Raw genomic sequence first — 20,827 nt, 5'->3', positions numbered from 1 at the left:
AGCGCGTGGGCCCACAGTTAACGGCCCCTGATTACCCACTCATTAGCACTGATCTCACTCAGAGGACACGTAATGGCGGCTGGGAGATTGGAACATTGTCACTCTAGTGCGGCAGGGGGCAATCTACTGGGGGTGGGTGAGGCACATTGTTGGTGCAGTGTAGAGGGAGCTTTACTCTGTATCTAACCCATACTGTACCTGCCCGGGGAGTGTTTGATGGGACAATGTAGAGGGAGCTTTACTCTGTATCTAACTTGTGCTGTACCTGCCCTGGGAGTGTTTGATGGGACAGCGTAGAGGGAGCTTTACTCTGTATCTAACCCGTGCTGTACCTGCCCTGGGAGTGTTTGATGGGACAGTGTAGAGGGAGCTTTACTCTGTATCTAACCCGTGCCGTACCTGTCCTGGGAGTGTTTGAAGGGCCACAGTGTTCTTTGCAAGCCTCTCCCTGATAAGGGGAAAGGTTACCAGTTCCTGCCAAATGCAACTGAGCGAGGGGAGGATGGGGGAGGGGCGGGATCAGAAATGTTCTGGGTGCAATCAGCGGAGGTCTGGGTTTGACCGTGGGACCTTCCTAGACTGTGCGGGCTTGAACCGCTACTGGACAACTGGACCCTGAAGGGCACCAGAGCGTATATTATTGAGAGCTAGTCGTGCTTAAAGGAGGCGGGACACCTGCAATCACATGAACGTTCCTGGCACAGCGAGACACAGGATGAGAATGGAAACTAAAACACTGGCTTTGTTTATAAGCAAATATTCTGCACATACCGCAAGGCTCTGAGCAAAGGCAGAAACGGATGAAAAGTAGCGGGTTTAAAACATTGCTGGTGATCATCTGACAGTGTTTACATGGAGCAAGTCACACGCCTAAACATCTCAAGCCAAAGGCATCTGTTAAGCAGGCACTTTGAGAAAGTGCTCAGGACATGTTTTAAGTACTTCCTTGGCTCCAAGTTCAGAATTCTGCTCTTTATGCAAAGGGGATGGGAGAGTCGGCCAGGGCTCAGTGGGTATCTCTCTCTCCCTCGCCTCAGAGTCAGAATGTCGTGGGTTCGAGCCCCACTTTAGAAACTTGAGCACAAAATCCCGGCCAGCACTCCCAGGGCAGTGCCGAGGGAGCGCCGCACTGTCGGAGGGGCAGTACCGAGGGAGCGCCGCACTGTCGGAGGGGCAGTGCCGAGGGAGCGCCGCACTGTCGGAGGGGCAGTGCCGAGGGAGCGCCGCACTGTCGGAGGGGCAGTGCCGAGGGAGCGCTGCACTGTCGGAGGTGCCGTCTTTCGGATGAGACGTTAAACCAGGTGGACATAAAAGATCCCACAGCCACTATTGGAAGAAGAGCAGGGGAGTTCTCCCCGGTGTCCTGGGCCAATATCTACCTCTGAACCAACATCACTTAAAAAAAAAAACCCAGATGATCTGGTCATTATCACATTGCTGTTTGTGGGAGCTTGCTGTGCACAAATTGGCTGCCGCGTTTCCTACATTACAACAGTGACTACTTTCATGACCTCCGGAAGTTCCAAAGCGCTTTAGAGCCAAAGAAGTACTTTTTGAAGTGTGGTCACTGTTGTAATGTAGGAAACGTGGCAGCCAATTTGTGCACAGCAAGCTCCCACAAACAGCAATGTGATAATGACCAGATCATCTGGGTTTTTTTTTTTAAAGTGATGTTGGTTCAGAGGTAAATATTGGCCCAGGACACCGGGGAGAACTCCCCTGCTCTTCTTCCAATAGTGGCTGTGGGATCATTCACCTGCACCGGAGAGGGCAGACGGGGGCCTTGGTTTAACGTCTTATCTGAAAGATGGCCTTCGACAGTGCGGTGCTCCTCCAGTACTCCCCCTCCGACAGTGCGACGCTCCCTCAGTACTGCCCCTCCGACAGTGCGGCGCTCCCTCAGTACTGCCCCTCCGACAGTGCGGCGCTCCCTCAGTACTGCCCCTCCGACAGTGCGGCGCTCCCTCAGTACTGCCCCTCCGACAGTGCGGCGCTCCCTCAGTACTGCCCCTCCGACAGTGCGACGCTCCCTCAGTACTGCCCCTCCGACAGTGCGGCGCTCCCTCAGTACTGCCCCTCCGACAGTACGGCGCTCCCTCAGTACTGCCCCTCCGACAGTGCGGCGCTCCCTCAGTACTGCCCCTCCGACAGTGCGGCGCTCCCTCAGTACTGCCCCTCCGACAGTGCGGCATTCCCTCAGTACTGCCCCTCCGACAGTGCGGCGCTCCCTCAGTACTGCCCCTCCGACAGTACGGCGCTCCCTCAGTACTGCCCCTCCGACAGTGCGGCGCTCCCTCAGTACTGCCCCTCCGACAGTGCGGCGCTCCCTCGGTACTGCCCCTCCGACAGTGCGGCGCTCCCTCAGTACTGCCTCTCCGACAGTGCGGCGCTCCCTCAGTACTGCCCCTCCGACAGTGCGGCGCTCCCTCAGTACTGCCCCTCCGACAGTGCGGCGCTCCCTCAGTACTGCCCCTCCGACAGTGCGGCACTCCCTCAGTACTGCCCCTCCGACAGTGCGGCGCTCCCTCAGTACTGCCCCTCCGACAGTGCGGCGCTCCCTCAGTACTGCACTGGGAGTGTCGTCCTGGATTTTGGGTTTGAGTCTCTGGAGTGGGGCTCGAACCCACGATCTCCAGACTCAGAGGCGAGAGAGAGAGCGGGCAGAGGCTGCAGGCAGGGAAACGGCAGTTGTCTGGGTACCTTGTAGAGGGTGACGGAGATGTCAACGTTTTCGGGAACGGGCCACACCACCATCCCGCGGAAAGGGTTCTTGATCCCCGGCTGCCAACTGTGAGGCTGCAAGAAATCCAAAAAAATCAGAATTATTTAAAAGAAACACTCCGGAAAACTCAACACTCCAGTTTACATTCTCTTACATACATCGGGTCTGCAGCACAGAAACAGGCCATTCGGCCCCACTGCTCCGTGCCGGGGTTTGTGCTCCACACGAGCCTCCTCCCACCCCTCTTCATCTCACCCCATCAACATATCCTTCTATTCCTTTCTCGCTCGTGTGTTTAACCAGCTTCCCCTTAAATGTATCTACACTATTTGCCTCAACCACTCCCTGTGGTAGCGAGTTCCACATTCTCACCACTCTCTGGGTAAAGAAGTTTCTCCTGAATTCCCTATTGGATTTATCAGTGACGATCTTATATTGATGGCCCCTAGTTCTGGTCTCCCCCACAAGTGGAAACATCTTCTCTACGTCTACCCTATCGAACCCCTTCATAATCTTAAAGACCTCGATCAGGTCACCCCTCAGCCTGCTCTCTTAAACAGCGATTCAATCGAACTATTGGGACTGTGGACTGAACTTGGCAACTGCTCCACGCAACCTGATTAATATCGGGAGCTCCGTGTGTGGGGGAATCACAGACACAGACCCCCATCCCATCACTGTGTGTGTGTGTGGGGGAATCACAGACACAGACCCCTGTCCCATCACCGTGTGTGTGGGGGAATCACAGACACAGACCCCCATCCCATCACCGTGTGTGTGGGGGAATCACAGACACAGACCCCCGTCCCGTGACCGTGTGTGTGTGTGGGGAAATCACAGGCACTGACCCCCGTCCCATCACTGTGCGTGTGGGGGGGGGGGGTGGAAATCAGAGACACAGACCCCTGTCCCATCACCGTGTGTGTGGAGGAATCACAGACACAGACCCCCGTCCCATCACCGTGTGGGGGATTCACAGACACAGACCCCCATCCCATCAACCTGTGTGTGGGGGAGTCACAGACACAGACCCCCGTCCCATCATAGTGTGTGTGGGGGGGAATCACCGACACAGACCCCCGTCCCATCACTGTGTGTGTGGGGGAATCACAGACACAGACCCCCGTCCCATCACTGTGTGTGTGTGGGGGAATCACAGACACAGACCCACGTCCCATCACTGTGTGTGTGTGGGGGAATCACAGACACAGACCCCCGTCCCATCACCGTGTGTGTGGGGGAATCACAGACACAGACCCCCGTCCCATCACTGTGTGTGTGTGGGGGAATCACAGACACAGACCCCCGTCCCATCACTGTGTGTGTGTGGGGGAATCACAGACACAGACCCCCGTCCCATCACTGTGTGTGTGTGGGGGAATCACAGACACAGACCCCCGTCCCATCACCGTGTGTGTGGGGGAATCACAGACACAGACCCCCGTCCCATCACTGTGTGGGTGTGGGGGAATCACAGACACAGACCCCTGTCCCATCATCGTGTGTGTGGAGGAATCACAGACACAGACCCCCGTCCCATCACCGTGTGGGGGATTCACAGACACAGACCCCCATCCCATCAACCTGTGTGTGGGGGAGTCACAGACACAGACCCCTGTCCCACCACTGTGTGTGTGGGGGGGAATCACAGGCACTGACCCCCGTCCCATCACTGTGTGAGTGTGGGGGAATCACAGACACAGACCCCCGTCCCATCACTGTGTGTGTGGAGGAATCACAGACACTGACCCCCGTTCCATCACTGTGTGTGTGGGGGGGAATCACAGGCACTGACCCCCGTCCCATCACTGTGTGAGTGTGGGGGAATCACAGACACAGACCCCCGTCCCATCACTGTGTGTGTGGAGGAATCACAGGCACTGACCCCCGTCCCATCACTGTGTGAGTGTGGGGGAATCACAGGCACTGACCCCCGTCCCATCACTGTGTGTGTGTGGAGGAATCACAGACACAGACCCCCGGTCCCATCACCATGTAGGGAATCCCAGACACAGACCCCCGTCCCATCACTGTGTGAGTGTGGGGGAATCACAGACACAGACCCCCGTCCCATCACTGTGTGTGTGTGGAGGAATCACAGACACAGACCCCCGTCCCATCACCATGTAGGGAATCCCAGACACAGACCCCCGTCCCATCAATGTGTGTGTGGAGGAATCACAGACACAGACCCCCGTCCCATCACCATGTAGGGAATCCCAGACACAGACCCCCGTCCCATCAATGTGTGTGTGGAGGAATCACAGACACAGACCCCCGTCCCATCAATGTGTGTGTGGACGAATCACAGACACAGACCCCCGTCCCATCACCATGTAGGGAATCCCAGACACAGACCTTTGTCCCATCACCTTGTGTGTGTGTGGGGAATCACAGACACAGACCCCCGTCCCATCACTGTATTACGACAGCACGGGTTAGTGTCCCCGGAGTCCCTCGCCAGGTCTGCTAAACCCCCAGTACCCTCTCCCCGGGGTCTCCCATCCCAATACCCGATCCCAGGACTTCGCTCAATGTTCACAAACCCATAGAGTGCTCGTTGAATGCTCTCTGCTCCCAGGAGCACTCCCAGATCCCAGGACCCTTTCTCCCCAACACTCAGCACCATGGAATCCCTCTCTGTGGTGCTCACAGACCTGCTCAAATTGCTGCCCGACCCGGACTCTCCACACCAGTAGCAGGAGGTGAAGTTACTGCCCGTGTCCTACAGATCTCGCTACCTCCTGATACATTAAGGATCCTCACTCTGAGTGGACTGCCTGTAACCTTGCTCCAACAATTTGCATTTATATAGCGCCTTTAACGTAGTAGAATGTCCCAAGGCGCTATCAAACAAAATTTGACACCAAGCCACTAAGTGGATATTAGGGCAGGTGACCAAAAGCTGGGTCAAAGAGGTCGGTTTTATGGAGGGTCTTAAAGGAGGAGAGAGAGGCGGAGAGGTTTAGGGAGGGAATTCCAGAGCTCAGGGCCCAGGCAGCTGAAGGCACGGCCACCAATGGTGGAGCGATTAAAATCGGGGGATGCTCAAGTGGTCGGAATTGGAGGAGCGCAGAGATCTCGGAGGGTTGTAGGGCTGGAGGAGGCTACAGAGATAGGGAGGGGGGCGAGGGCCATGGAGGGATTTGAAAACAAAGGATGAGCATTTTAAAATCGAGGCGTTGCTTAACCAGGAGCCAATGTAGGTCAGCGAGCTCAGGGGGTGATGGGTGAACGGGACTCGGTGCGAGTTAGAACACGGGGCAGCAGACCAGCCAGGAGAGTGTTGGAATAGTCGTATCTAGAAGTTCCATTATAAATACTTGAGGCCACGTTTCCAATGGGAGTTTAAACTTGCCACGACGCCATTTCACCCTCCCACCAGTGGAGGCGCTGCAGCACCTCTAGTGGTGGGAGGGTGTAACTACAGCGTGACAAGTTTACACAGGCACTTTCCATTCTAGATGTTAACATGGGAATTTATAATTGGTGGGGGGGGGGCAGAAATAAGGGTAGAATGTGTGACTTTAAAACGGGGACTGACTTATATTCACGTGCTGTGGCCCAATGAATCCCACTTCACCCAAAGGCTGTCCTTGGGTTCGACGCAAAATATATGGACTTTGAGAATCATTCCTGAAACGCCCATCCATTTTAGTGCTCTCTTGCCTCCTTCTTCCAAGGCTAAATGGCCCAGGTTTCTCCAGTTAGTTTGTTCCTCGAGATCGGCCCTTCTGCCACTTCTCTGCGCTGCTCCCCCCCACCCCCAGTCCCCCCACCGAGATTGGAACCTCTCCTTTGTGTCTCGTTCACCAGACCGGGACACAATGCTCGAGGTGTGGTCTGATTGGAGGACCATTAGGAACAGGAGGAGGCCGTTCAACCCCTCGAGGCTGTTCAGTCATTCTATCAGATCATGGCTGATCTACACCTCAACTCCATCTACCCGCTTTCGCTCCACATTCTTTAATACCCTTACCCAACCAAAATCTAGCAATCTCAGTCTTGAAAGCTCCAATTGACCCCTGGCATCCACAGCCTTTTGGGGGGGAGAGTTTTCCCGATTTCCACCACCCTTTGTGTGAAGAAGTGCTTCCTGACATCACCCCTGAACGGCCTGGCTCTAATTTTAAGGTGACGCCCCCTTGTTCTGGACTTCTCCCCACCAGAGGAAATAGTTTCCCTCTATCTACCCTATCAAATCCCTTTTAACATTTTAATCTTCTATACACAAGAGAATAAAAGCCAAGTTTTTATAACCTATCCTCATAGATAGAAAGACTTGCATTTCTATAGCGCCTTTCACGACCTCAGGACGTCCCAAAGTGCTTTACAGCCAATGAAGTACATTTGAAGTGTGGTCACTGTTGTAATGTAGGAAACGCAGCAGCCAATTTGCACACAGCAAGCTCCCACAAACAGCAATGTGATAATGACCAGATCATCTGTTTTAGTGATGTTGATTGAGGGAAAAATATTGGGCCCAGGACACCGGGGAGAACTCCCCCTGCTCTTCTCCCAATAGTGGCCGTGGGATCTTTTACATCCACCCGAGAGGGCAGACTGGGCCTCGATTTAACATCTCATCCGAAAGACGGCACCTCAGACAGTGCAGCACTCCCTCAGTACTGCCCCTCCGGCAGTGCGGCGCTCCCTCAGTACTGCCCCTCAGGCCTGCCTCTCGGAGAGTGCGGCGCTCCCTCAGTACTGCCCCTCCGACAGTGCGGCGCTCCCTCAGTACTGCTCCTCCGACAGTGCGGCGCTCCCTCAGTACTGCCCCGACAGTGCGGCGCTCCCTCAGCACTGCCCCTCAGAGAGTGCGGCACTCCCTCAGCACTGCCCCTCCGACATTGCAATGCTCCCTCAATACATGGGATTGGGGGCAAGGTATTGACTTGGATAGAGAACTGGTTGGCAGACAGGAAGCAAAGAGTTGGAATAAATGGATCTTTTTCCGAGTGGCAGGCAGTAACTAGTGGGCTACCGCAGGGATCGGTGCTAGGATCCCAGCTATTCACAATATATATTAATGATCTAGACGAGGGAACTAGATGTAATATCTCCAAGTTTGCAAACGACACAAAGCTGGGTGGGCGTGTGTACTGTGAGGAGGATGCAGAGAAACTCCAGTATGATTTGGACAGGTTGGGTGATTATACTGCATCTGCCATATGTGGATAAATGCGAGGTTATCCACTTTGGTGGCAAAAACAGGAAGAGAGATTATTATCTGAATGCACTTCCCCTTTTCCCAAACTATTGCCAATGAGATCTGGGTGTCCTTGTGCACCAGTCGCTGAAGGTAAGTATGCAGGTGCAGCAGGCGGTTAAGAAGGCAAATGGTATGTTGGCCTTCGTAGCGAGAGGATTCGAGTACAGGAACAAGGATGTCTTGCTGCAGTTGTACAGGGCCTTGGTGAGACCACACCTTGAGTATTGTGTGTGTTGTGTATGTACCTTTAAGGGAATAACTGGTCTCAGACTGCAGTACCGGCAGTGACCACCCCTGTATAAAAGGCCCTAGCAGGCTTCTGTAGTTTCAGTTTCCAGGTTGTCTCCATTCAGTAAAGACTTGTTATAATCAACTCCTGCAGTCCGTGTCTCAATTATACACGGACATAATACTGGCGACGAGTAAGAAATGAACTTACCTGCAACTCGGCAGCACCTCAGACGACGTTATTGAAGGTCAAAGCCAGAAGAAAGGAAAAAAAAAAGAAAAAATACTCCAAATCATCGAATTGAAAAGTGCAGGAGAGACTGTCGAGAGCCTGGCTTGATTCTTCAGTCTGTGGCTTCCCAGCTAATCGGGCTGGTGGCAGGTAGTGCACTGATCCTTCCTGGGCTGCGGCGGGCTAGAGCTCGATCGGGTGGCTCTGCAACGGGGCCGGGCAGCGAGTCGGGAATCAAAGAGAGAGAGAGAGAGAGAGAGGGTGGAGCACACAGGGCGCGGGCGGTGCTTCGAAGCCGGGCAGCGTTCGGACCTAAGAAGAGGGAGGGAAGTGTCCCAGAGGGTCCGCTCCATGACGGGAACGGTTCTTCAATTAACGGAGCAAATATTGAAGCGCGATAGAAAAATAAAAATACCGCGAAGAGCTGCGTTGGCAGCAGCGATCGGGGAGGCGCGAAGACCATAGGGCGTCGCCATTACAGGATAGTAAAATAAATATAAATCGCCAGCAACAGCGTTGGCAGCTGCGGCAGCGGCGGGAAAGCGCGGGAGGCGCCATCTTAACTCGGCGGGGAAGAAGGAAAGGCGCGGGAGGCGCCATTTTGACCCATCAGGAACGAAGGCAAAGCGCGGGAGGTGCCATCTTAGATTTTCAAGATGCCAAAGACTGGCGATACCACTGCCTTCGATAATGCAATAGAGGACTGGACCACGTATGTGGAAAGAGTCGAGGTATATTGCGAGGCAAACGAAATAGCCGATGAGAAAAAGGCATCGGTATTGCTAAATTTAATGGGCGCAAGAACGTACGGCCTATTGCGGGACCTGATTACTCCAGCCAAACCGAAGGCGAAGAGTTTTAACGAAATTGTTGCTATTCTACAGGAACACCTAAATCCTACACCGCTGCTGATAGCAGAAAGATTTAAATTCCACAGGAGAAATCAGCATAAAAATGAGAGCAATGCTGATTACCTTACGGAACTACGCAAGCTATCAAAGCACTGCCAGTTCGGAGCAGGACTGGCAGATACCTTACAGGACAAATTTGTCTGTGGACTCCTGAGTGAAGGAACCCAGAAGAGGTTACTCTCAGAGAAAGAGCTGACGCTAGATAAGGCTTTCAGCGTGGCAGTATCGTACGAAGCAGCAGCAAGGGGAGCTGCGGAAATACAACAAAAGTCACAGGAATACGGCACCCACGAAATGACACGGGGATTTGCAAAATGTTATCGCTGCAGCAGAACAAACCATGACCAGAAGGACTGCTGGTCCAAGGACAAAATATGCAGGCAATGCGGAAAGATGGGACACATTGCACGAATTTGCAGGTCTGGGAAGAAGACCAACGACAACAAAAAGGCTACTAAGGAACCGTACAGGAAAGTACAAAAGATGACGGACAGTACTTCCGAAGACCAGATGAGCGATAGTGAATCCGGGAACAAGAGACTAAGCTGTCTCAAACTTCACAACGTAATCGCAAAAGAGGATCACCGAACTATTTGGGTCACCCTCACGATAGCAGGGTCTCAAGTCAAAATGGAATTGGATACAGGATCAGCTCTAACCGTCATGAATCGACGAGACTACGAGCGGCTATTCTCACACATACCCTTGAGAGAGACATCCATTGTCTTAAGGATGTATACGGGGCAAAAAGTATACCCCAGAGGAAAAATAAGGGTGCCTGTCGAATACAACGGCAAGAAAATACGGAAATTGTATCTCTACATTCTGCAAGATGGTGGACCACCGTTATTGGGACGTGAATGGATCAGAAGGATAAGTTTAGACTGGCACTCCATTCAGGCACTGACGGTGGCTGGTAAAAAGGATGACGACGTCACTCCTGGACGATTGTCAACAATCTTAGCTGACGCCAAAGAGGTATTTCAACAAGAACTGGGCACTCTTAAAGGCGTAACCGCCTCGATAAAAATAGAGGAGAATGCAATTCCCAAGTTTTTCAAAGCAAGACCGGTACCATATGCAATTCGCCCAGCCGTCGAGGCAGAGCTGGAGAATCTGGAGAATGCAGGCGTGTTATCTAAGGTAGACTGGAGCGAGTGGGCAACACCCATCGTTCCGGTCATGAAGAAAACGTTAAACAATAAGTCTGAGGAGCCAAGGAAGGTTCGCATCTGTGGAGACTTCAAGGTGACGGTGAACCCAGTCCTTCACACAGTACAATATCCTCTTCCAAAGATAGAAGATATCTTCGCCTCACTATCTGGAGGGAAGCGTTTTACAAAAATTGACCTAGCACAAGCATATTTGCAGATGGAGGTTGAAGAATCCTCTAGGAAGTATCTCACGATAAACACTCACAAAGGTCTTTACCAGTATAATCGACTGGTATTCGGAGTAGCATCAGCTCCGGCGATATGGCAAAGAGCGATGGAACAAGTCCTGCAAGGGATTCCGGGGACTCAGTGTTACTTGGACGACATCCTAGTGACAGGTGAAGATGACAGTGAACACCTTGCCAACCTAGAGCAGGTGCTCACTAGACTACGTGAACATGGGCTACGAGCCAATCGCCCCAAGTGCGAGTTTTTTAAGAAACAGATATCGTATTGTGGCCACGTGATTGATGAAGAGGGGTTGCATAAGTCCCCTGACAAAATTGAAGCGGTAGTTAAGGCTCCAGCGCCTGAAAATGTGTTGCAACTGAGGTCATTCCTCAGATTGGTGAATTACTACCATAAGTTTTTGCCGAATTTGTCCACAATTCTGCATCCACTGAACGCCCTACTACGAACGGGAGTAGCATGGAAATGGAGCGATGAATGCAAGCGGGCCTTTCGGAAGAGTAAGGACCAAATCACTTCAAGAGAAGTATTGGCTCACTACAACCCATCACTACCGATAAGACTGACGTGTGATGCGTCTCCCTACGGCATTGGGGCGGTACTGTCACATAAATTCCTTGATGGTTCAGAGAGGCCGATAGCTTTTGCGTCATGCTCGTTAACTTCAGCCGAGCGTAACTATGCCCAGATTGACAGAGAGGCCCTCAGCCTGGTGTGGGGGGTGAAGAAGTTCAATCACTACCTGCACGGTCAGAAATTTACTCTACTAACTGATCATCAACCTCTCGTCTCCATTTTCAACCCTCAGAAGGGCATACCGATAATGACGGCACAACGGCTACAGAGGTGGTCCCTTTTCCTAGGGGCACACCAATATGACATCGAGTACAAAGGAACTAAACAGCATGGGAATGCTGATGGATTGTCGCGCCTACCGTTGCCGACGGTGGAAGAAGAACTGGCAGTGGATCCAGTGGAGTTATTCCACTCGACTATAGTCGAATGTCTCCCTGTGACGAATGCAAACATAGAAAAGGAAACACGAAATGACCCGACACTCTCCTGGGTCTATGATTTAATGGTGAAGGGATGGCCAGCACATGGCGAACCACTGCTGCCAGCATTCTCGCTGAGAAGAGAACAGCTATCAGTGTGCAGAGGAACCTTGATGTGTGGATCCAGAGTAGTAATTCCACCCAAATTGAAGGATAGAGTGCTCAATGAGCTTCATGAGGGTCATCTGGGAGGGGTAAAAATGAAGAACTTAGCCAGAGCGTTTGTGTGGTGGCCGGGAATCGATAGAGAAATCGAAGAGATGACCAAGAGCTGTACAGGATGCCAGAAGGTCCAAAACGCCCCACCACAAGCCCCTCTACATCCATGGGAGTGGCCCTCATCTCCATGGCAAAGGGTGCACATTGATTTTGCTGGTCCCTTTATGGACTCGATGTTTTTAATTGCGGTGGATGCACATTCAAAATGGCCAGAGGTAATAAAAATGTCCTCAACCACCACAGAAAAAACTATCACAGTCTTACGAACCATATTCACCAGGAATGGGCTGCCTGAACAGATTTGCTCTGACAATGGACCACAGTTTGTGTCTGAAGAGTTCCGGAGGTTCTTAAAGAACAATGGTGTTAAGCATTACACATCCGCCCCATATCATCCAGCCACTAATGGATTGGCCGAGAGGTTTGTTCAAACATTCAAGAAGGCTATCAAGGCAATGTGTAATGAAGATATACCCCTACAACACAAGGTGGATAACTTCTTGTTTGCCTACCGGAATGCGACACATGCGGTTACCAACCAAACTCCAGCCATGATGTTCTTCAATCGAAGACTACGATGCCGCTTGGATTTGGTTAAGCCAAACGTCAGAAGAGATGTGGAGAACAGGCAGTTTCAGAATATGAATGAAAGGCTGACCAGGAGTTTTAAGATAGGTCAACCAGTTTTGGCCCGGGACTACAGCACAGAGAAATGGCAGCCAGGAACGATCTGTACATGGCAAGGACCTCTAATGTATACCATGGACGTTGGAGAGAGCATTGTAAGACGCCATGCTGACCAGATTCTAGAGTCACTGGAAAACGTCAACTCCACACCACGATCTGATACACCTGGCGATGAAACCGAAGTACCAATTGCATCTACCGCAGAATCGGTGATATTGGAAGCAGACGAACCAAACAACGACATTGATCCCGACTCAACCTTGCCAGAAGAACCTGATATCCCAAAGAGGCGTTATCCAGACAGAATCAGGAAGCCTCCTCGAAGACTGAACTTATAATTGCTTAACTTCAACCAATGTATCTAGCAACCGTAATTGTAATTAGTTATTATTTAGTTGTTAAATGTATGTTATGTACTGTTTATCTAAAAGGGGAGGAATTGTTGTGTATGTACCTTTAAGGGAATAACTGGTCTCAGACTGCAGTACCGGCAGTGACCACCCCTGTATAAAAAGGCCCTAGCAGGCTTCTGTAGTTTCAGTTTCCAGGTTGTCTCCATTCAGTAAAGACTTGTTATAATCAACTCCTGCAGTCCGTGTCTCAATTATACACGGACATAATAGTGTGCAGTTTTGGTCACCTTATCTGAGGAAGGATGCTCTTGCCATGGAGGGAGTGCAGCGAAGATTCACCAGACTTGTAGTGTCCGTGTGTAGATAAAGACACTGAAGACAGGAGTTGGTTCATAGGTATTTACTAAGCAAGTCTGGGGGGGGGTTTCTAAAGGATATACACAATACACAGGCTTATATAGCCCAAGTGGCAATTACCGGCATTACGCACACCTGGGGCTCTTAAAGGCACATACACCATAATTGCTCTTAAAGGCACATACACCACAATTCCTCCCCTTCTAGCTAACTAGTACATCATATTTTAAGTAATTATTAATTACATGTTATATGCAAAATAATATACATTGCTGTATTAATTAATTATAAGTTAGTCTCTCAGGAGGCTTCCTGACTCGGTCCGGATAACGCCTCGGGGGTGTAGTAGTTTCTGGTGGTGTAGTAGGTTCTTCTGGCAAGGCTGATTCGGCTTGAAGGCCAGTGTCGGGTTCATCGGGCTCCAGTATCACCGGATCGGAGGTAGATATGGGTATCTCTACTTCATCGTTAGATGTATAGAGTGGTGGTGTAGGTTGTTCCTTTTCGGATGACTTGATGATTTGGTCAGCATGGCGCCTTATTATGCTGTCTCCGATGTCCACGGTATACATCAGTGGTCCTAATCGTGTGCAGATAGTTCCAGGCTGCCATTTCTCGGTACGGCAGATCCACCCATAACCAGAGGGATTGCTGGTTCAAGGGCAAAGCATGCAGGCAATGTGGTAAGATTGGACACATTGCACGGGTATGCCAATCTGGACAAAATAAATCCACTGACGGAAAACAAAAAATCAATAAAGAAAAGTACAGGAAGGTACAAATGATGACGGACAATAGCTCCGAAGACCAGAATAGCGATAGCGACTCCGGAAACAAGAGACTAAGCTGTCTCAAATTACATAATGTACTTGCCAAAGAGGATTACCAAACCATTTGGGTTACCCTCACAATAGCAGGGTCCCCAGTTAAAATGGAGCTAGATACAGGATCAGCTCTAACCGTAATAAATCGACGAGATTACGAGAGGCTATTTTCGCATATACCTCTAAAAGACACATCCATTATCTTAAAAACATATACGGGGCAGAAAGTCTACCCCAAAGGAAAAATAAGGGTGCCTGTGGTATACAACGGCAAAGAAATACAAAAGTTGTATTTATACATTCTACAAGATGGTGGTCCACCGTTGTTGGGACGTGAATGGATAAGGAAGATACGTTTAGATTGGCACTCCATTCAGGCACTGACGGTGACCAGTAAGGAAAAAAACAATGATGACATCATACCTGAACGATTAAAAGACATCTTGGCCAACGCCAAAGAAGTGTTTCAAGAGAAACTAGGAACCTTGAAAGGCATCACCGCCTCAATAAAAGTGGAAGATACAGCAATTCCAAAATTTTTTAAGGCAAGACCGGTGCCATACGCAATACGTCCGGCAGTCGAGGCAGAGCTGAAGAATTTGGAAAAGGCAGGCGTATTATCCAAAATAGATTGGAGCGAATGGGCAACACCCATCGTTCCAGTCATGAAAAAAACATTGAAAAATAACTCTGAGGAACAGAAAAAAATTCGCATGTGTGGGGACTTTAAGGTGACTGTAAACCCGGTCCTTCACACGGTACAGTATCCTCTTCCGAGGATAGAAGATATTTTCGCCTCACTATCCGGAGGGAAACGTTTCACAAAAATTGACTTGGCACAGGCATATCTACAGATGGAGGTTGAGGAGACCTCTAAAAAGTATCTCACAATAAACACACACAAAGGCCTGTACCAGTACAATCGACTGGTTTTTGGAATAGCATCAGGCTCCAGTATCACTGTGTCCAATCTTACCACATTGCCTGCATGCTTTGCCCTTGAACCAGCAGTCCCTCTGGTTATGGGTGGATCTGCCGCAGCGATAACATCTTCCGAACTCCTGTGTCATTTTATGGGTGCCGAAGTCCTGTGTCTCTTGTTGTATCTCTGCAGCTACTTTTGCTGCTGCTTCGTATGATACAGCCATACTGAAAGCTTTGTCCAATGTTAAATCTTTTTCAGAAAGCAGTCTTTTTTGTGTTCCTTCACTTAAGAGACCGCAAACAAATTTGTCTCGAAGATAATCCGATAGTCCTGCTCCGAATTGGCAGTACTTTGATAGCTTTCTTAATTCGGTTAGGTAATCAGCGTTACTTTCATTCTTGTGTTGATTTCTCTTGAAGAACTTGAATCGTTCCGCTATCAGCAGCGGTGTTGGGTTTAAATGCTCCTGCAGGGTATCAACAATTTCTTTAAAAGTCTTGTCCTTTGGTTTGGCTGGAGTGATTAAATTTCGTAACAGCCCGTATGTCTTCGCGCCCATTAAGTTCAGAAGTACTGAAGCTTTTTTTTCATCTGTTATTCCATTTGCAGTGCAATAAACCTCTACTCTTTCCACGTATGTGGTCCAATCTTCTATTTCGCCATCAAAAGCCTCAATATTACCAGATTTAGGCATTTCAGAAAAGATATGGCGCTTCCCGCGCTTTTTTTTTTTCTCTCTGTAGTAACGATATGGCGCTTCCCGCGCTTTCCCGCCGCTGCTACCAATAACAACGCTGTTTTACTGTGGCTTCCGTTTATTCACTGTTGGAGACTCGTTCCCGACGGAGGTCTAAACGCTGACCTGCTTGCCGCGCCGGCCGTCTCTCGAGTGCACCCTCCCAGTCCGTTATTGCTTGCCTCCGATTTCACTGCCTGTCTCAGCTGTAGAGCCCGCCGCTGGAGCTCCAGCCTGACGCCCAGGAAGGATTAGCGCAGTACCTGTCACCAGCTTGGCCAGCTGGTGAAACCACAGTTTCTCTTACTTCCTTGAGTCTTCTGGACGCTGGAGGAATCGATGTCCTTGAGGTGCTGCCGAATTGCAGGTAAGTCCGTTTCCACTTCGTCGCCACTGTAGTGTCCGTGTGTAGATAAAGACACTGAAGACAGGAGTTGGTTCATAGGTATTTACTAAGCAAGTCTGGGGGGGGGTTTCTAAAGGATATACACCATACACAGGCTTATATAGCCCAAGTGGCAATTACCGGCATTACGCACACCTGGGGCTCTTAAAGGCACATACACCATAATTGCTCTTAAAGGCACATACACCACAAGACTGATACCTGGGATGGCAGGAATGACGTATGAGGAGAGATTGGGTCGATTAGGCTTATATTCGCTAGAGTTTAGAAGAATGAGAGAGGATCTCATTGAAACTTATAAAATTCTAACAGGACTAGACAGACTAGATGCAGGAAGGATGTTCCCGATGGCGGGGGAGTCCAGAACCAGGGGTCACAGTCTAAAGATAAGGGGTAAGCCATTTAGGACAGAGCTGAGGAGGAATTTCTTCACCCAGAGAGTGGTGAACCTGTGGAATTCTCTACCACACAAGGCAGTTGAGGCCAACTTATTAAATATATTCAAGAAGGAATTAGATATATTTCTTAAGGCCAAAGGGATCAAGGGATATGGGGAGAAAGCAGGGACAGGGTACTGAATTTGGATGATCAGACATGATCTCATTAAATGGCGGAACAGGCTTGAGGGGCTGAATGGCCTACTCCTGCTCCTATCTTCTATGTCTCTGTGTACTGCCCCTCCGACAGTGCGGCGCTCCCTCAGTACTGCCCCTTCGACAGTGCGGCGCTCCCTCAGTACTGCCCTTCCGACAGTGCGGCGCTCCCTCAGTACTGCCCCTTCGACAGTGCTGCGCTCCCTCAGTACTGCCCTTCCAACAGTGCGGCGCTCCCTCAGTACTGACCCTCCGACAGTGCGGCGCTCCCTCAGTACTGAACCTCCGACAGTGCGGCGCTCCCTCAGTACTGCCCTTCCGACAGTGCGGCGCTGCCTCAGTACTGCCCCCCCTCAGTACTGCCCCTCCGACAGAGTGGCGCTCCCTCAGTACTGCCCGTCCAACAGTGCGGCGCTCCCTCAGTACTGCCCCTCCGACAGTGCGGCGCTCCCTCAGTACCGCCTCTCCCACAGTGCAGCACTCCCTCAGTACTGCCGCTCCGACAGTGCAGCGCTCCCTCAGTACTGGCGCTCCCTCAGTACTGCCCCTCCGACAGTGCAACGCTCCCTCAGTACCGCACTGGGAGTATCATCCTGGATTATTGGCCTCAAGTCTCTGGAGCGGGGCTCGAACCCACGACCTTCTGACTCAGAGGTGAGAGTGCGCTACGTACTGAACCTCGGCTGACACCTAATTTAACCCTTTTAGCCCCGGTATCATTTGGGTGAATTTGCCCTGCACCCACTCCAAGGCCAATATAGCCTTTCTTGAGTTGGGGTACAGCCCAGAACAGAAAGCCAAATCTCCAGAAGAGGGCCGAAGCGGTTCCTCCATGACGGACACTGACTTGGGACTTCCTGGAATTTTTTGTGCGGCCCGGGATTCGACTTTACTGCTTTACAGAAGTGACAACGCCTGCAGTGTAAAGGCACGCCCGCTTTCTCTTTCAGCAGCTACACTAAACTGTGTGAAAAGCCAGTGGTTGTGCAATGCTTGCTATTTTAGAGCGACGGATTGATTTCTTCACCGCCCCCCCCCCCCCCCACCAAGTTTGGCAATCAGCTGCTCTCTGTGTCTGTGCAGCAGGCACTCAGTAAAGGGCAGCAAGGTTGGAAAGAGAAAAAGGGGGTCCAGGTGACTCGGCAAAAGAAAGTGAATCGTGGAAAGTGAACTGTACACACGGGCCGTACAGTCCCAGACGGGAGTGAATCGTTCCCTTTTACCCGCGGTGTACTGTACACGTACAGGAGCTGACACTGAGACACACACGGGCCGTACAGTCCCAGACGGGAGTGAATCGTTCCCTTTTACCCGCTGTGTGCTGTACACGTACAGGAGCTGATACTGAGACACACACACGGGCCGTACAGTACCAGACGGGAGTGAATCGTTCCCCTTTACCCGCTGTGTGCTGTACACGTACAGGAGCTGATACTGAGACACACACACGGGCCGTACAGTCCCAGACGGGAGTGAATCGTTCCCCTTTACCCGCTGTGTACTGTACACGTACAGGAGCTGATACTGAGACACACACACGGGCCGTACAGTCCCAGACGGGAGTGAATCGTTCCCTTTTACCCGGTGTACTGTACACGTACAGGAGCTGACACCGAGACACACACAAGGCCGTACAGTCCCAGACGGGAGTGAATCGTTCCCCTTTACCCGCTGTGCGCTGTACATGTACAGGAGCTGACACGGAGACACACACAGGCCGCACAGTATCAGACGGGAGTGAATCGTTCCCTTTTACTCGCTGTGTACTGTACGTGTAGGAGCGGACACGGAGACATCACTCGATCACACGTACCTTTGAGCATACACGCCTGTTCCTCCGGGTCCACACCACAATCAGTTTGTCCGGTTGCCTGTGATGAAAGAAAGAATCAATCGTTACCCCTCGTGTCAAACTCAGACTCCCCGCCCAGCAGCCCAAACACAATCCATGGGTCTACCTGCAGAGAGGAGCCAACTGGCGATTGCTAGGGAACTCACTCACTACCCCACAACCAGCATCTTCACCCCTGTCCCTGCAGCTGCTAACCCTTAAAAGACTTGCCTTTCTCCAGCGCCTTTCACCACCTCAGGACGTCCCAAAGCACTTTACAGCCAATGATGTACTTTTGAAGTGTGGTCACTGTAGTAATGTAGGAAACCCGGCAGCCAATTTGAGCACAGCAAGCTCCCACAAACAGCAATGTGATAATGAGCAGATCATCTGTTCTAGTGATGTTGGTTGAGGGATAAATATTGGCCCCAGGACACCAGGGCGAACCCTGCTCTTCTTCCAATAGTGGCTGGGGGATCTTTTACATCCACCTGAGAGCACAAACGGGGCCTCGGTTTAACGTCTCATCCGAAAGACTTCCCCTCCGACAGTGCGGCGCTCCCTCAGTACTGCCCCTCCGACAGTGCAGCGCTCCCTCAGTACTGCCCCTCCGGCAGTGCGGCGCTCCCTCAGTACTGCCCCTCCGACAGTGCGGTGTTCCCTCCGTACTGCCCCTCCGACAGTGCGGCGCTCCCTCAGTACTGCCCCTCCGACAGTGCGGCGCTCCCTCAGTACTGCCCCTCCGGCAGTGCGGCGCTCCCTCAGTACTGCCCCTCCGTCAGTGCGGCGCTCCCTCAGTACTGCCCCTCCGACAGTGCGGCGCTCCCTCAGTACTGCCCCTCCGACAGTGCGGCGCTCCCTCAGTACTGCCCCTCCGACAGTGCGGTGCTCCCTCAGTACTGCCCCCCCGACAGTGCGGCGCTCCCTCGGTACTGCCCCTCCGACAGGGCGGTGTTCCCTCAGTACTGGCACTGGGAGTGTCGGCCTTGATTACAGGCTCGAGTCTCTGGAGTGGGGGCTCGAACCCACAACCTTTTGGAGGTGAGAGAAAGCTGCGACAGGGGCTAATGAAATGGAATTTCTTCTTCCTCACTGTGGGGGAGGGGGGAAAGCCTCTGCAGATGGGAGATTGGAGGAGGTCGGAATCAGGCGGTGCTGCCGCCCTCGGAAGGGCCTACGGACTCGCGGTGGACAGCGTCCAGCCTGAAAGAAAGGCCAATTCGGCAAAGGATGCCAGGTTGGTGGGGGCGAGACCCCAATGTGATCGGAATTCTGAGGAGAGCGGGAAGCCGAATGGACAAGTCTGGGAGCTCAGGGCCCCAATATGTACAGTGAGCAATCGACGGGTCAAGCTCCATGCGGCCAACCCGGGCCTAGTTCAGCACGCGGCCATTTTACTTCCTTGACACAACTCCCCTCACCCCCGCTACCCCCGCCCCCTCAGCCACGGGCAGACACCCAACCATTCGAAAGACTGCAGGGAGTGCAGGGATTAAGAAGAGATTCCACACCGGTCAGCTCAGAGGCTAGCTTTAGCTCTCGCCCCGAGCCCTGTCTATTTTGGTTTTTGACAATGAGGCCGCCCCACCCCCTGTAAACTGAGTTCGCCTGCATGACAGGGCTTCCTGGAATGGCTGTGGTCACCTTACACCACAAGCTGCTTATCGCTGCATCACAGGCATGAGTGCGCTGCAGATGCAGCCACGGGGAGAGGATTCGCTGCTTTAGGCCCGAACCTCTTCCTCATTTCACAATTCCAACGCACTCCCACCCTCCGTCAACTTGAGCTCATCCAAAACTCTGCTGTCCCCGTGTCCTAACTCGCACCAAGTCCCGTTCACTCATCACCCCCTGTGCTCGCTGACCTACATTGGGTCCCAGTCCGGCAACGCCTCGATTTTACAATTCCCATCCTTGTTTATAAATCCCTCAACCCCTCCCTATCTCTGTAATCTCCTCCAGCCCCACAACCCTCCGAGTTCACGCCTCTTCCCTATCTCTGTAACCTTCTCCAGCCCCACAACCCTCCGAGATCTCGCCCCTCCCTATCTCCTCCAATGGCCTCTGGGTGGGAGCCACTTGTGACCCATTTCCTGTTTGCCACTGACCCCTGGTCGCCATGCTAACCCGTGT

General features: G+C 51.8%; 1 protein-coding gene across 5 annotated transcripts in view; it reads right to left on the bottom strand.

Annotated features, from left to right (window-relative positions):
* LOC147092832 (EH domain-binding protein 1-like) overlaps positions 1-20,827 on the bottom strand; it is a 118,258-nt gene that overhangs the window by 59,140 nt on the left and 38,291 nt on the right. For 4 of the 5 annotated variants that reach the window (XM_085976082.1, XM_085976083.1, XM_085976084.1 and 1 more), the window contains exons 2-3: positions 18,677-18,734; positions 2,701-2,796 (exon numbers count right to left, since the gene is read on the bottom strand). In XM_085976082.1, the coding sequence (XP_085832208.1) occupies positions 2,701-2,796; positions 18,677-18,734 (154 nt within the window). The remainder of the gene's footprint in view (positions 1-2,700; positions 2,797-18,676; positions 18,735-20,827) is intronic. The other variant, XM_085976085.1, reaches the window with a different exon arrangement.

The sequence above is a fragment of the Somniosus microcephalus genome, unplaced genomic scaffold (genome assembly GCF_052327205.1).
Source record: "Somniosus microcephalus isolate GS21.2 unplaced genomic scaffold, FLI_Smic_1.0 unresolved_chr2, whole genome shotgun sequence".
NCBI classification, from domain to species: Eukaryota; Metazoa; Chordata; class Chondrichthyes; order Squaliformes; family Somniosidae; genus Somniosus; species Somniosus microcephalus.
The sequence above is the reverse complement of the archived record's forward strand: the minus strand, read 5'-3'. Positions and strand labels throughout refer to the sequence as shown.